Source organism: Lutra lutra, chromosome 1 (assembly GCF_902655055.1).
Source record: "Lutra lutra chromosome 1, mLutLut1.2, whole genome shotgun sequence".
NCBI lineage: Eukaryota > Metazoa > Chordata > Mammalia > Carnivora > Mustelidae > Lutra > Lutra lutra.
The window spans coordinates 160,174,586-160,186,833 of NC_062278.1; the positions used below are offsets into that span (position 1 = coordinate 160,174,586).

The following is a 12,248-nucleotide window of genomic DNA, read 5'->3' on the forward strand; positions in this document are numbered from 1 at the left end:
TAATGCTTTATTATTCATTTTTACATAAATGGAAAATAATGTTTTGGTGGAAATGTGAACAAAACAATGAAGTCAGTCCTCTCAAACCCTGCAGCTCCTTTACAGACAAAAACATTGTGATTTGGGCGCCTGGGTGGCTCAGTGGGTTAAGCCGCTGCCTTCGGCTCAGGTCATGATCTCAGGGTCCTGGGATCGAGTCCCACATCGGGCTCTCTGCTCAGCGGGAAGCCTGCTTCCCTCTCTCTCTCTCTCTCTGCCTGCCTCTCCGTCTACTTGTGATCTCTCTCTGTCAAATAAATAAATAAAATCTTTAAAAAAAAAATTGTGATTTGCTTCCTCAGATCAGTTATGAAAACTGAGAAATTTACTTCCTCCTTTTAATGTAATCAACAGAGCTACTGAAAGCCAAACTTTGAAATTCAGATTACCATAGAAACTTCACTGAGAAGAGGAAAAAACCCAAATAGTTCACAATCATGACTCAGATGAAAATACGTCCATCTTGTCCGGGACCTTTTCAGACCCCATTCTATGAAAACCTAAATGTTCTATGTTTATGATATCTGAATATAAAACACGAGGGGAATGGTTAAATTATGTTACATTGGAACAATGGCACACTATACAACACGGCCTTGAATGATAGAACTCTATACATGAAGAAATCGGGAGAGGGTTATCATATATTGCTGAAGGAAAAATATAATAAACAATAAAAAATAATAAAAATATAACAAAACAACAGCTATAATATAAGCCCAATATACATTGTGTGCGTATGTCCTCGAACACGTTAATTGTACTTAAATAAAACTATTTCTATTTTAGGGGTGCCTGGGTGGCTCAGTCAGTTGTGTCTCACTTGTGGTTTGGGTCCAGGTCATGACCTCAGTATTATGAGACAGAGCCCTTTGTCAGGCTTCACACTCAATGGGGAGTTTGCCTGAAATTCTCTGCCCCTCTCTCTCTCTGTTTCTCCCTCTGCCCCAACTCCCCCTTGCACACGTATCCTCTCTCTGAAATAAAATCTTAAAAAAAACAAAACCTACTCGTATTTTGAAACAACTTTATTGATCTTTTTTGGAACACTGAAACTACCTCAAGTTACTCTGAGCAAAGGAATTAATGATTGTTAAGGTACACTTTATTCCATCTAGGCTTTATTTTTGTATGGAGACTCAGTTTTCTTTCCCTCCCGAGGTAGAGAGCCTAACTGTTCCAAAACCATTTATGAGTATATTCCAAAACCAAGAATGAGTATATTCTTTCCTCATGAGGTGACACCCTTCTCATGAATTAACTTCCCATATAAACCAAACTGTTTCTGATCCTCTGACCCTCCTATGTGTTCTACTGATTTGTCTATTTCTGCATTAAATAATATGGGTTTAAGCTGTATGATTTAAAATGCAGTATTTTTAGTATATTTTGATAAAGTCCTTCATTTTTGTTATGCTTTACTGTCACATTTGCTTTACTACATCCATTTTTACTTATTCATTTATTTACTTATTTCACAACATAAATCAGCTCTTCATTAGAATACTGTATTCCATTTCGTTTTTCTTAAGTTTTTAATTCCAGTTAAGATACAGTGTCAGTGTTATTAGTTTCAGGTATATAATACAGTAATTCGACAATTCCATATATCACCTGGTGTTCATCAAAAGTGCACCTTAATCCCCATCAACTATTTAACCCATCCCCCCACCCATCTCCCTTCTGATAACCTTCAATTTATTTTTTCTCTTTTAAAGGTTTTATTTATTTAATTTTTTAAAAAAAGATTTTATTTATTTATTTGACAGAGAGAAATCACAAGTAAGCAGAGAGGCAGGCAGAGAGAGAGGAGGAAGCAGGCTCCCCGCTGAGCAGAAAGCCTGATGTGGGGCTCGAACCCAGGACCTGGGATCATGACCTGAGCCGAAGGCAGCGGCTTAACCCACTGAGCCACCCAAGGCGCCCTTATTTTTTAAAAAAGATTTAATTATTTGTCAGAGAGAGAAAGAGAAAGAGAGTGAGCGCACAAGTAGGCAGAGTGGCAGGCAGAGGCAGAGAGAGAAGCAGGCTCCCTGACGAGCAAGGAGCCTGATGCAGGACTCGATGCTAGGACTCTGGGTTCATGACCTGAGCCGAAGGCAGCAGGTTAACTGACTGACCTGTGACTGAGCCACACAGGTGTCCCTAAAGGTTTTATTTTTTTAAGTAATCTCTACACTCAATGTGGGGCTTGAATTTACAATCCCAAGATCAAGAGTTACATGCTCTAATGACTGAACCAGCCAGATGCCCCTCTTTTCTCTCGTTTTTCCCCCTTTGTTTTGTTCCTTAAATCCCACATATGAGTGAAATCACACAGTATTTCTTTCTCTGACTTATTTTGCTTAGCATTATACTCTCTAGCTCCATCCATGTTGTTGTAAATGGCAAGATTCCATTCTTTTTTTTTATGGCTGGATAATATTCCTTATATATACAAACATCTTTATCCATTCATCAACTGATGGACACTTGGGCGGCTTCCATAATTTGGCTATTGTAAATAATGCTGCTATAAACATAGGGGTGCATGTATCCTTCTGAATTAGTGTTCTTGTGTTTTTTGGATATATATCCAATATTCCAATTCCTGGATCACAAGGTAGTACTGCTTTTAATTTTTTGAGGAACTTCCATACAGTGGCCGCACCAATTTACATTCCCACCAACAGGGCAAGAGGGTTCCTTTTTCTCCACAGCCCCATCAATACTTGCTTCCTGTTTTGTTGATTTTAGCCACTTTGACAAGTTGAGGTGATATTTCGTAGTTCTGATTTGCATTTTCCTGATGATGAGTGAAGCTGAGCATTTTTCATGTGTCTGTTGGCCATGTGTATGTCTTCTTTGGAGAAATGTCTGTTCATGCCTCTTGCCCATTTTTAAACTGGACTGTTTTTTTGGGTACTGAGTTGTATAAGTTCCTTATATTTTTTGGAAGTTTGTAGCAACTCTGTTGAGCAAGAACAGCATTTACCCACTTCATGTCTCTGTGTCATATTTCAAAGTTTTTCATCATTATATTTGTATGGTGATCTGTGATCAATGATCTCTGATGTTACTATTGTAATTGTTTTGGGGTACCACGAATCATGTTCATATGAGATGGCAAACATAATCATTAAATGTTGTTTGTGTTCTGACTGTCCCATTGACCAGCCATTCCCATCTCTTTCCCTTTCCTTGGGACTCCCTGTTCCCTAAGACACAACCATATTGATTGAAATGAGGCCAATTAATGGTTCTACAATGGTCTTTAAGTGTTCAAGTGAGAGAAAGAGCTGTGTGTCTCTCACATTAAATCAAAAGCTAGAAATAATTAAGCTTAATGAGGAAGGCAAGTCAAAAGCTGAAACAGGCCAAAAGCTAGGCCTTTTGTGACAAACAGCCAACTTGTGACTGCGAAGGAAAGGATCTTGAAGGAAATTAAAAGTGCTATTCCAGTGAACACAGAGATGACAAGAAAACAACGCAGCTTTATTGATGATATAGAGACAGAGTTTTAGTGGTCTGGATAAAAGATCACAGTGGCTACAACACTCCCCGAAGCTAGAGCATTGTCCAGAGCAAGGCCCTAACTCTCCTGAGTTCTGTGAAGGCTGAGATTGGTGAGGAAGCTGTGAATGTTTGAAACCAGAAGTTGGTTCATGAGGTTTAAGGAAAGAAGCTCCCTCCATAACATAAAAGTGCACGGTGGAACAGCAAAGTGCTGATACAGAAGTTCCAATAAATCATTCAGAAGATCTAGCTAGGATGATGTATGAAGGTAACTACACTAAACAAGATTTTCAATGCAGACGGAACAACTCTGTATCAGGAATAAGATGCCATCTAGGACTTTGACAGCTAGAGAGGAGAGGTCAATGCCTGGCTTCAAATGACAAGGTGACTCTCTTGTTATGGGATAATGAAGCCTGTTGACTTCAAAGTGAAGCCACTGTTTCACTTACCATTGTGAAAATCCTAAGGCCCTTCAGAATTATGCTAAATCTACTCTCCTGTTGCTCCATAAATGGAACAACAAAGCCTGGGGGAGAGCACATGTATTTTCAACATGGTTTCCTGAATACTTTAAACCACTGCTGAAACCTACTGCTAAGGAAAAAAAAGATTCCTTTCAAAATACTACTGTTCATTGACAATGTGCCTGGTCACCCAAGAGCTGCAATGGAGATGTACAATGAGAGTTACTGTTGTCTTCACCCCTAACACAGTATCCATTTTGCAGCCCATGAATCATGGAGTAATTTTGACTTTGAAGACTTACAACTTAAATACATTTCGTAAGGCTATAGCTGCCATAGATAGTAATTCCTGTGATGGATCTGGGCAAAGTAAATTGAAGATCTTCTGAAAAATGATTTGCCATTCTAGATGTCATTAACAACATTTGTGATTCCTGGGAAGAGATCAAAGTATCAACATTAACAGGAATTTGGAAAAAGCTGATTCCAACCTTCATGGATGACTTTGAAGGGTTCAAGACTTCAGTGGAGGGCATAACTGCAGATATGGTAGAATTAGCAAGAGAACTAGAAGTGAAGCCTAAAGATGTGACTGAACTGCTGCTATTTCATGACAAAACTGGAAGAGGTAAGAAGTTGCTTCTTACGGAAGAACAAAACAAGTGTTATTTGAGATGGAATCTATTCCTGATGAATGAGTTGTTGAAATAACAAAGAATTTAGAATATTACATAGGTTAGTTGGTAAAGCAGCTGCAGGTCTGAGAGGACTGACTCTAATTTTGAAAGAAATTCTGTGGGTAAAATGCTATTAAACAGCATTTCATACTACAGAGAAACCGTAGAAGAGTTGATAGATGCAGAAAACTTCATTTTTCCCTTATTTTTTAAAAAATGAATTCTGAATGACTTTTATTTTGATTTGGAATTAGTTATTTAAAAACAATTTTAGGGGCACCTAGGCAGCTCAGTGGGTTAAAGCCTCTGCCTTCAGCTCAGGTCATGATCCCAGGATCCTGGGATCGAGCCCCGTGTTGGGCTCTCTGCTTAGCAGGGCGCCTGCTTCCTCCTCTCTCTCTCTGTCTGCCTCTCTGCCTATTCATGATCTCTGTCAAATAAATAATAAACAAAATCTTAAAAAAAGTTTTTAAAAACTTGAGTACAGTTGACACACAATGTCCCATAGGGTTCAAGTGTACATGATGATTTAACCTCTATGTTAGGCTATGCCTACCATGAGTGTAACTACAACGTGTCACCATACATCATTACAATATCACTGATTATATTTCCTATACTGTGCTTCTTATAACCATGACTTATTCATTCCATAACTGAAAGCCTATATTTTCCATTCCCTTTTATCCATTTTCCCCATCCCCCACCCTGTTCCCTCTGGCAATCATCAGTTTGTTTTCCATATTTATAGTCTGATCTCGCTTTTTATTTTTTTATTTTTTTGGTTTCCACTTAAGTGAAATCACATGGTATTTGTCTTTTTCAATCTGACTTATCTCACTTAGCATAATATCCTTCAAGCCCACCCATGCTGTTGCAAACGACAGATCTCATCCTTTTTTATGGCTGCTAAGAGTCCACTGTATATGAATACCTAATCTTCTTTATCCATTCATCTATCAATGGACAGTTGAATTGCTTCCACATCTTGGCTACTGTGAATAATGCTGCAAATAATGCTACAATAAACATAGGGGTGCAAATTATCTTTTCAAATTAGTGTTTTCATCTTCTTTGGGTAATACCTAGTACTGTCTATGGTATTTCTATTTCTGTTTGAGAAAGCTCCATACTGTTTTCCACCACTGCTGCCTTCTTTCAAATAACTGCCACAGCCACCCCAACATTTGGCAACCACCACCCTGATTAGTAAACATTGAGACAAGACCCCCTACCTGCCAAAAGATTAGGACTCTGAATTCTTAGATGATGGTTAGCATTTTTTGGCAGTGTTTTTAAATTAAGGTATGTACATCTTTTTGGATAATTGCACACTTAACAGACCACAGCATAGTGCAAAGGTAACTTTTATATACACTGGGAAATAAAATATTCATATCACTTGGCTTTACTGCTGTGGTATGGAACACAATCTGCAATACTTCTGAGGTATGCCCATACTAGGTTTTGAAATCAGGAAGTGTGAAGTCCTCCTACTTTGTACTTTTTCAAGATTGCTTTGGCTATAATGGAACCCTTGCAATTCCATAGAATTTTGGAATCAGCTTGTAAGTTTCAACAAATTTCTTGTAAGTTTCTACAAATTTCTGGGATTTCACAAATTTCTACAAATTTCACCTGTGGATCACTTTGGGCAGTATTGCCATCTTATTAAGCCTTCCCATCCATGAACATGGAATGTTTTTCAGTTTATTTAAATCATTAATTTCTTTCAAAACTATTTGGTAGTGTCTATATAAATTTTGCATTTCTTTTGTCAAGTATATTCTTATGGATTTCAATCTTTTTGATGCTATTATAAATGTAAATGAAATTCTTTCCCTAATTTCATTTTCGGATTGCTCACTGAAAAGTTTTAAAAATATAACTGATTTCTGCATACTGTTTTATATCCTGCAAACTTGATGAACTTACTAGTTCTAATAGTTTTTTAGTGATTCCTTAGCATTTTCTCTATACAAGATCGTATCATTTGCAAATGGAAATAGTTTTATTACTAACTTTACAATCTAGATGCGTTTTCTTTCTTATTTTTCCCTAACTGTCCTGGCTAGAATCCCCAGTTGAATAGATATAGAAATTGTTGACGTGTACATTTTTAGCCATACCAGTACAGAACACTTAGACCAGAGTACAGTGTAATGCAGAGTATATACTGAATTACATAGTGTATGCTGAACAGAAATAGTGAAAGCAGACATAGTTGTCTTGCTAATTTTGAGGAAGCATCCAGTCTTTCACCATTAAGTATGAGTTTAACTGTGGATATCTACAGATGTCTAGATATCTACTGGCCTGAGAAAGTTCCTTCCATTGTTAGTTTTCATGTATTTATTTTTTGTTAAATCACAAAAGGATGTTATGATTTTGCCAGATGCCTTTTAAGATTTTATCTTTAAGTAATCTCCACACCCAATATGGGGCTCGAACTTACAATCCTGAGATGGAGAGTCCTATGCTCCACTGACTGAGCCAGGTAGGAGCACCATTAGGTGCCTTTTCTATTGATACAATCATGTGTTTGTCTTTTGGTTGATAATGCTGTATTACTTTAATAGACTTTCAGATGTTAATTTAACCCTGCCTTCCTGGGATAAATCTCATTTACTTGGTCATGGTGTATAATTCTCTTTTTATGCTGATTTAGTTTGCTAATATTTTGTCGAGAATTAAATTGCATCCATATTCGTGAGAGATACCACTCTGTAGTTTGTGTGTGTGTGTGAGCGCGTGTGGTGTCTTTACCTGGTTTTGGAATCAAGGTACTACTGCCCTCACACAATGAGTTAGAAAGTGTTCCTTCTGTTTTTTTGGAAGAGTTTCTAAAGAACTGGTAGTAATTTGTTTGGTGGAATTTGCCATGGAAGCCATCTGAGCCTGGCTTCTCTTCATGGGTACTTTTTTGATTACTAAGTGAATCTCTTTACTTGTTCTCCTAAAATGTCTATTTCTTTCTGAGTCAGTTTCGGTAGTCTACATCTTTCTAGGGATTTGTTCATTTCATCTAAACCACTGACATATAAGTATTCATAGTATTCCTTTAGAGTTCTTTTGATTTCTGTAAGGTTGGTCATATTCCTTCTTTCATTTCTAATTCTGGTAATTTTAGTCTCTTTTCTTCTTGGTCAATCTAATTAAAAGTTTGCCAGTTTTGTTGATCTTTCAAAAAACCAGCTTTCAGTTTCACTGATTGTTTTTGTTTTATTGATTTGTGCTTTAATCTTTTTTTTCTAAGTAGGCTCCTAAGATCATGAGTCTCATGCTCTACCAACTGAGCCAGGCACCCCAATTTGTGCTTCAGTCTTGTCTTTCTGTTTACTTTAGGGTTAGTTTGATCTTCTTTTTCCAGTGTCATAAGATAGTGGTTAAGGTTACGAATTTGAGATCTTTCTCCTTTATTATTATAGCATCAACTCTTATAAATTTCACTCTAAGCACTGCTTTAGCTGCATCCTATAAATTCTGGTATGTCATGTCTTCATTTTCATTCACCTCATTGTATTCTCTAATTTCCCTTTTGATTTCTTCTTCAATCCACTGGCGATTTAGGAATAAGTTGTTTAGTTTCCATGTATTTGTAAGCCTCCCACCCCCCACAAATTTCCCTGTTATTAACTTCTAATTTCATTCCATTTTGGGCAGAGAACATACTTTGTATTATTTTTATTCTTTTAAGAAAATAACTATTGAGGTTTATTTCATCGCCTAGGTTTATTTCATCACCTAGCATATGGTCTTATCCTGGAGACTGTTCCATATACACTTGAGAAGAATATATATATTCTGCTTCTGTTGGGTAAAGTGTTCACCATTAGAAATAAAGGTCACAAAATATATATTCTGTGTCTTCTTTACAGCATATATCAAAGAAAATGATTCACAAAGGAAGAGAGTAAACAGAGCTACATATAGGGTGAAAGTAAAGGGTGAAGAGAAGTCTTAGGAAGACGACGAAGAGAACAGAAGGTCTAGAAAGGAGCTCCCCATGAAATAAATAAGTAACAGGTTTTTGAGCACAAGGAAAATGTTACCCATAAGCATGTTACAGAGATATTGAAAATATGAACTGTTAAACAACATTAAAAAAAAAACAGGGAAATGGAAAACAAGGTAAATTATTTTCACCATGACAAAGCTTAAGAAAGGAGAAACCATTTGTTGTAGGAGTGAACACTTCCACGGTCAAAAGGTAAATCTTTTGTATTGATTAACAATGGTTGATTCCTAAGTATTCTGAAGATAATGGGGAAAGATTTAGGAAAGGATGTGGGAATGGTATGGGTAAAGCTAACTTTTTTTGTTGTTGTTAAAGATTTTATTTATTTGTCAGAGAGAGAGAGAGAGAGAGAGAGAAAGAGAGAGAACGAGCGCACAAGCAGGGGGGGTGGCAGGCAGAGGGAGAAGCAGGCTCCCCACTGACTAAGGAGCCCCACATGGGACTCGATCCCAGGGTCCTGGGAGGCAGATGATCAACCATCTCAGCCACCCAGGTGTCCCCAAAGCTAAGTTCGTATGTACAAAGATAGATAGAAAGCTACATAATGGCTAAATTTATCAATAGATCAACAGATAATACCTAAAATGAGATCAGGTAATATTGTAAACTCTTATTTGAAATACAATGGACCTACAAGGGGAAAGATTTGGACTATAGTTGACCCTTGAACAAGCACCAACCTCCCGCACAGTCGAATCTCTGCATTTTGTTTTTATAATTTGACTCCCCCGAAACTGAATTACTAATAGTCTACTGTTGACAGAAGCCTTAGTGGTAATATAGACAGCAGATCAACATATCTTTTGTGTGCTCTATGTATTATATATTGTATTCTTACAATAAACTAAAGATGCTATTAAGAAAATCCTAAGGTGGGGCGCCTGGGTGGCTCAGTGGGTTAAAGCCTCTGCCTTCAGCTCAGGTCATGATCCCGGAGTCCTGGGATCGAGCCCCACATCGAGCTATCTGCTCAGCAGGGAGCCTGCTTCCCTTCCTCTCTCTCTGCCTGCCTCTCTGCCTACTTGTGATCTCTCTCTCTGTCAAATAAATAAATAAATAAATAAATCTTAAAAAAAAAAAGAAAAAAAGAAAATCCTAAGGAAAATATATTTATAGTATACTATAAAAAATATCTGCATGTAAGTAGACCACTACAGTTTAAATCTGTGTTGTTCAATGGTCAACGTATTTTTTTATTTCATTTTTTTTGTTGATTATGTTCAGTATACTCTTTAATCATCTTCCCTTTTCCCCCCATCCCCTCATCCACTTCTGGTAACCTCTGGTAACCACCTCTGGTAACCTCTGGTTACCACCAGTTTGTTTTCTATAATTAAAAGTCTGTTTCTTGGTTTGTCTCTTTTTTCTCCTTTGTTTCTTAAATTCCACATGAGTGAGATCATATAGCATTTGTCTTTTCCTGACTATTGTGCTTAGTATTATACTGTCTAGCTCTATCCATGTTGTTCATATGGCAAGACTTCATTCTTATTTATGGCTGAATAACATTCCATTATATATTTATATATATGTGTATATATGTGTGTGTGTATATAGCACCTCTTTTTTATCCATTCCTCTATCAGTGGACACTTGGTCTGCTTCCATAGTCTGACTATTGTAAATAATGCTGCTATAAACATAGGGGTGCATGTATCCTTTTGAGTTAGTGTTTTTGTATTTTTTGGGTACATACCCAAGACTGCAATTCCTGGATCATAGGGTACTTCTATTTTTAAATTTTTGAGAAATCTCCATACTGTTTTTCACAGTGGCTGCACCAATTTGGATTCCCACCAACTATGCAAGAGAGTTCCCTTTTCTCCACATCCATCCCAACACTTGTGATCTGTGTTTTTGACTTTAGACGTTCTGATAGCTGTGAGGTGATAACTCATTGTGGTTTTAATTTGCATTTCCCTGATGATGAGTGATGTGAAGCATCTTTTCATATGTCTGTTGGCCATCTGTATATCTTCTTTGGAGAAAGAAGATGTCTTCTGCCCATTTTAGTTGGATTATTTGTTTTTTTTGGATGTTGAGACATATAAATTCTCTAAATATTTTGGTTACTAACAAGGGTTGACTATATTTTGAATGGTTACAAGATTAGAGCTTGGGAGGATTGTGGCAAGGACAGTTAATATTTATTTATTTATTTATTTTTGGTGGGGGGGGGAGGAAAGGAGAGGGAGAGAGAGAGAGAGAATCTTAAGCAGGCTCCACACCCAGCACAGAGCCCAAAGCAGGGCTCAATCTCACAATCCTAAAATCATGACCTGAGCTGAAATCAAGAGTTGGATGCTTAACCAACTGAGCCACCCAGGCACCCCGGGACAGTTATTTTTAGGTTTATTTAAAAAAAAAGGAAGAAAGAAAAGAAAAAGAGGTATTTATTTTAGAGATAGAGGGAGAAAGCACGCATGCGAGTGGAAAGGAGCGGCAGAGGGACAGAATCTTCAAGCAGACTCCCTGCTGAGCAGGGAGCTGACTCAGGGCTTGATCTCATGACCGATGATATCACAACAAACACTGAAACCAAGAGTCAGATGCTTAACCATACAGGTACCCCAAGACAGTCTTTTTTATATTATACTCATATTAATTGGATAAAATTTAAAATAATTTAAAAGAGAACATTAAAAAGAAAAGTCTTCACGTCACCAAGAAAATAACTTAATACTAACTGGTAATGTCCTAAAATATTAATTTCCTTCATTGGCAATCCAAAACAACTGACTTGCTTTTCTAATTTACCTTCTAAACCTTAAATTAAAACATACCTTCCGAACATCAGAACTTTTGGGTTCTGTTGTCCAAGTGATAACCCGAGATACTGCGAGGCGAGTTTCACTGGAATTTATAAAATCTCCTGGATCCATTTGTTTGGCCAGAGTTTCTATGTATTTAAGGATAGCAACCTTCACCTACAGAGGTAAGCAAAATGAGAGGTCAGATGATCACTGAGGGATACAGATAATACTTCAGCAACAATTAGGTGATTATTTTTTTGACCAATACTTGAAACACCATCAACAACAAAAAAGAAATTATATAACCACTTACGTATCTGAGATACAAATACATGGTAATGTGGATTTTTGTTTTCACAGATAGCAGAACTTTTAAGTCCCAGGTGTTTCATTCCTTGTGTCTGAACAACGGCTGAAGACTCTTCTTGATAAAATTAGACCCTCTTCCTTGAGCCTGCCTTCAGAGCTTATAGCTAACTCTTGTCTAGATTTTCCTGGGAGTCAGCCTTTATAAATTAAGTATAATTTGGCTTTTGGGGAAATGAACCAAAAGTATACTGGAAATAAGGTATCATAAACCAAGTAAGTAATTGAGGTGGGCAAGACAGGTTTCCCCCCAAACATAACAGTAACATTCACCGAATATCATGTACCTTAATAGGTCCATCAACTGCCATTATTACTACCTTTCAAAAGAAGTGTCACAAAAAAGTTTTACAGAAGTACCACTGGAGAAAATACAACACTTATTTGTAATTCCTGATGCTTGGGTACATGGTAGATAGATGTGTGGTCAAAT

The 12,248-nt window shown here is 37.2% G+C and overlaps 1 protein-coding gene across 50 annotated transcripts in view; it reads right to left on the reverse strand.

The window, feature by feature from the left end:
- CLASP2 (cytoplasmic linker associated protein 2) overlaps positions 1–12,248 on the reverse strand; it is a 181,691-nt gene that overhangs the window by 27,613 nt on the left and 141,830 nt on the right. For all 50 annotated transcript variants that reach the window (XM_047741973.1, XM_047741900.1, XM_047741956.1 and 47 more), the window contains one exon: positions 11,480–11,623. In XM_047741973.1, the coding sequence (XP_047597929.1) occupies positions 11,480–11,623 (144 nt within the window). The remainder of the gene's footprint in view (positions 1–11,479; positions 11,624–12,248) is intronic.